The following is a 5,159-nucleotide window of genomic DNA, read 5'->3' on the forward strand; positions in this document are numbered from 1 at the left end:
TTTTGGATGACATCCCCGTTTCTTCATTACCATACTACCCTGACATCAAAGCGCTGGAGTCCCATCTTGCGCCGTGTGACAGAGGCTTTTTCTTAGGGGATGGGAGAAGAAGGAGGGGGAGGAAGCCAGTTGGAAAAGGAAGCCTTGTTTTTCTCATCTTCATCTGTGGATGAATCATGTTCCCACCACTGCAATTAGGTTTTCAAACCTCCAAGGCTGCTGGTGCCAAGCTGAAAGGGCAAGTAGTGACGTTCTTAAGGGAGAGGGAAGAAAGGGGGAGGAGGCTGGGTCGGGAAGGGCTCCCACAGGCAGGAAGGAGGAGGGAGGGGACAGCGCAGGCCTGGTGCTGAGTTCTTTCCTTCCACTCTGCTCTCATTAGATATTTCCATCTTAAATCAAAACCAAGCTCAGCTCCCTGGTGTGCAAGAGACAGGCTCTAAAAACGATTTACTTCAAAAAGAATCTCCTGCTTTCCTTTTTTTTTTCAAAAAAGATTTTCATGCGCCTGTAAAGAAAAAAATTGGTTTTCCTGATCTTCATTTCTTGTATTTATTTTTGAGCAAAACCAGAATTTAATGAGAATTCTTTTGTGTCAATACTTTGAAATAGAGTTGTTGTCATCCCCCCCCCCCCTTTTTTTTTTTTGGTCTTTTTCTCTGTCTCTTTCTGACACCGTGCACATTGGATTTTTACTGCCTCCTTTGGGTTTTTCCCACCTGTGTTGACCATTATGCCTAACCAGTTAATTTTTAATTTTTCTGGAGTTATCGCCAGTGATGGAAACAGCGTGCACCGCTTTCAGTCAAGATTTGCACGGAGTATAGCATCCAGAGGCATTTATTGCTTATATTATGAATTGTAGCTTCAACATCATAGTGCTCTGAAGTTGCCAGAAAGTTCTCAATTCAAGGAGCTGGATTCTACTTGGTTTCTTTTTAATTCTTAACTGACCCTTTGAGGATACTATGTCCAGAGGAGTCTAGAAGACAGAGAACCTCCTCCGCCTCATCTAGGAATTTGGAACTTGGGACTCCATTGGAGCACACTGGTCCCCCAACGTATTAGTGGGTTTATCTCCTCCTGCATTTTGTTTCCTCTCTTCGGCATTTGGACAAAATGTATGAACGGCACAAGAGGCGCTATAGCCTGTGTGACATCTCCAAGGTGGACAGGACTGTGGATGTGGTGTTGCTGAAGGTAAGGGGGCCACACCTCATAAATGCCAAGTCTTTCCTGGTGGTTTGAGCTCCTTGAATCCAGTTCGGCATCCCTGGGTGTATCCCAGGGAGAAAGACTGAGAAGTATGTGTGAATACTGTATGTGTGGGGTTGCTTTTAAGACTCTCTCAAGTTGGGGCATCTGAACAGGAACCATGGGTGTTTGGGAATCAGCTTTGAACCCAAATATATGTTTGTGATTTTTATCCTTTTTTGAAAAAACACACGTGGATCCTTATGATCAGGAGAATATCATAGAGGGGGAAATTCAGTTTCAGAGTTACTTGTTCCTCCTTACTGTGTCTTCTGCCCCTCTGTCTTTGCCCAGCTCCCCTTCTTCCCAACCCCCATCTGTCTCTGTGTCTCTCTCTCTGCCCTGGTTCTCAGTCTGGTTTTTGTCTGAGTCTTCTCTCTGCTGTTCACCTGCTGTCTCTCATTCGTAATTCTCTAGTGAAAAGATAGACAACATGTATTTCTTTTGGAAGGGTCTCCAATCAGTGTAGTTAGTCAAGTGCCAGAGCTGCCCTTTTGGCTTGGTCTGACTGCGTTTTCAGGTCTAGCTTCTGCCTCTGTTGATGGCTATATTTGTTTGTTTTCGCAGTGTTTATGCGGTTGGGTGTCTAAGCAGGATGGGGGCGGAGACTCTGGGTGACTAATTGCTCACGGAAGGGATCCTTGAATCTAAAATTAGTAAGGACGCCTCTAGGCGGTAAATGGAAGTCTGGTACTGTTGGACAACTCAACGAGCACTTTTTGGAAGTGGAGCAATTCTCTGGCAAATACAGAGGAAATCGGAAGCCAACTTATTGTTTCAGAGAGGCCCAAAAGAACTTTAATTTGTAAAAGGGGTACAGTGTTGAGGTGTGGGATGGGAAGAGAGCAGGGCAAAATGGCAGTATGTTGGCTGTGGCCAAGATAATATTGAAACTATTTCATCAATTTATTGATTCAGTTTATTGCTTGAGAGTCCCTAGTTTTGTTTTCTTCTTCTTTATTAGTTAAATGAGGGCTTAGAACCAACCAGTGAAATGTTGGCAGCTGTTGGCTGAGGGAATAGGCAGAAGAGTTGTGATTTGTGGTTGAGCGGTCTTTCCCCCTCTATAATTTCCATCAGGTAGTTGTCTGACTTACCAGACCCAGGCTGGGAGCAGCTGATAACTTGACATCTTGAACTTGTTCCAAGTTCCTACTAATTTTAGTTCCTCTTCAATATGATTTCCTCCTTGAAAACTGATGTTTTATGTGTCCATGTTTTATATATTTAGGAGGGCCTAGTTTTCGGGACCTTTAGTTACTGCTTAAGGGTGACACCCCACATTGTGAAGCATTCCATATTATTCGGGAATCCTGGTAGTGCAGTAGTTAAATGTTTGGCTGCTCACAGAAAGGTTAGCAGTCTGAAGCCACCAGATGCTCTTCGGGAGAAGAGGGTAGCCGCGGGCTCCGTAAAGCCTTTAGCCTTGGAACAGTTTGTTCTGTCTGTCCCGGAGGATCACTGTGAGGTGGAGTCAGCACCATAGCAGCGGGGGTACTAGCTAGACTCCTTATGGTTTCCTTGTGTGGGGAAAAAAGAAGAAAAATTAAAAATGAGAAAATCTTAGTCTGGGTATCACTAGATACCTAGGAATTTTATACATTGAGAGTAACACAAAGGTCTAATAGGTGTCCGTGACAGCTTTCCAAGAGTAGCGTGGATCTTTTAGATGCCGTTTTACCAAAGCACATCCATGTATGTTATTTCATGAGACTTAACTTTGTCAACTACTAGCTTTTCTTTTGGCTTCTTGTCATATGAAGAATTTAAGAGTTCTCTTGCACAGGGTGAGAAGTATGAAGAACCAGAGTCCAAGATCATGATTATCCCCAAGGCCACAGTTTACAAAGAACCGATGTCGATTTTGACATGCGTCTGTGCTTATATCCTTGGAATTGTACCATACTGCTTACATACAATCAAAGATTTTCAGGAAAGAACACTTCACTTCCAGAAAATATATTTATTACAAATAAATAAGCAAACACTAGGAACCTCGAAAGCACTCTTAATTCTGTCTGAAATGAGATGGGGATGTTTGGCGTTAATACCTTTATTTTAGAGATACCAAGGGAGATGGTGTCATTGAGAGCTATACATTGAAAAGAATAAAATTAGTACCCATTCGGTGCCAGGCATGTTGCCAAACCTAGTCTTTATCTTCACCTTGCCAGCAGACAGTTACTAAATAGTGAGACAAGTTAAATACAAAGTGTTACAGGTGGTCTGACATAGACAGGGCCCTGTAAGGGAATAGGGAAAGGACCTATAAACACTGGACTGCTGGTCACAAGATTGATGGTTCAAACTCACCAGCCGCTCTCTGGGAACCCTATACACAGTCACTATGAGTCAGAACTGACTCAAAGGCACTTCCCAGCCATAACAGACATTTTAGGTAGAGCATCTTGGGAAGCTCTTTGTGAGCTATTACAAGGGAAGGTATTCTAGAAGGCATGAGCTTCAGAAGTTCTGAGGTGCTGTAGTAGGAACGAGTTGACAGGGTTGTTAGTCAGGACCGGAGCATTGTGAGCAGACTGGAATGAGGGAGGGTCTAAGAAGAGAGCTGTGGGAGGGGGGACTGAAAAGCCAAGTCCTTCCAGCCATGGTGAGGAATTGGATTTGTTCCGACGTGTTCCTTTTCAACGTATGCTTTAGAAAGAGCTGTCTCAGAGTGTGGAAGTCTGTGTGTCTGTCATTACTACGGTGGGCTTCCAGGCATGTGGAAAATGATTTTGTGGTCCCAAGTGGGGAAACAGTGGCAGAACAGGAGATAACTGGCATTTAAATTTTACATTCTAGTATTTGCCTCATTTTACAGGTGGACAAATAGATTTGGATATTCCGTAACTTTCCTAAGGTCTCACCGCTCATAAGTAATGGGATACAAGCCCTGATCTGATTCCCAAGTCCACAGTTTTTTTCTTGTAGGCTCCTCTTGAAGTTGAACAATTCCTTTTATTACATGAGCATGCATATCTGCTTTTCTTTATCTGGGTGTACGTATTTTTCCATCACAGACTCTTTCTCTTATTACCTGAGTTTGTTTATTTTTACGGAAGTATATATTTTTTTGAATCATAGACTCTTCATGTTGGAGGAAATCTTAGAAGTTATGTCTTTTTTTTTTTTTTTTTTTTGGTAGTTCACACATGCATATTTCCTTCACTGTAACCAGAACATGGAGTCTCAATGTGGCATTATATGATAAGCACTGAACTACTAACTGCAAGGCCAGTGATTTAGAAACATGTGAATTGAGTGGAGGTTTATAGAACAGACCATCAGCTTTACTTTCAACAAATCATACACTGTGCTTCATCTCCATGATTACAACCCGCTCCATGTACCATCAGCTAGCAGCGTTTACCTCTCTTCACTTAATTCTGGCACTGTGTCTCCCTCTATGTCCCTCTTGGGTATTGCCTGTCTCGCCACCCATGTTAACATATGTCTGCCCTCTCTAGCCTGTGAATAATTTTCTCTCCCCATTATCCCCATACTATCATAAATTGTTTCTTTAATCAAGAAAACCTTCACTTAACTTTTTACAGCATTGTTCTCATGCAATATTTTTCCTTTTGTGATTTACTGATTTCACTGACCCTAATGCCCCAGGTTCATCATTGTTGTGAAATGTTTTGCAGATTCATGGTTATTCATCAACACTGCTTATAATTCCATTGTGTGTGTGTACCAGAGTTAGTTTAACCAGTCTTCTGTTGATGAATATCAATTTTTGATGTGCCTTTTAGGCAGCATATTGAAGGATCTTATGTTCTTATCCATTCTGCTATTCTCTATCTCTTGGGAGCTCTGGTAGCGTAGTGGTTACGAATCGGGCTGCGAACCTTAAGGTCAGCAGTTCGAAACTACCAGCCGCTCCGCGGGAGAAAGATGAGGCTTTC

General features: G+C 42.6%; 1 protein-coding gene across 1 annotated transcript in view; it reads left to right on the top strand.

The window, feature by feature from the left end:
- Nucleotides 1-1,116: 1,116 nt before the first annotated feature.
- AKAP13 (A kinase (PRKA) anchor protein 13) overlaps nt 1,117-5,159 on the top strand; it is a 153,650-nt gene continuing 149,607 nt past the window's right edge. The window contains exon 1 of the mRNA XM_006867115.1: nt 1,117-1,197. Within this exon, the coding sequence (XP_006867177.1) occupies nt 1,117-1,197 (81 nt within the window). The remainder of the gene's footprint in view (nt 1,198-5,159) is intronic.

This window comes from Chrysochloris asiatica, unplaced genomic scaffold, assembly GCF_000296735.1.
Source record: "Chrysochloris asiatica unplaced genomic scaffold, ChrAsi1.0 scaffold00101, whole genome shotgun sequence".
Taxonomy (NCBI): Eukaryota; Metazoa; Chordata; class Mammalia; order Afrosoricida; family Chrysochloridae; genus Chrysochloris; species Chrysochloris asiatica.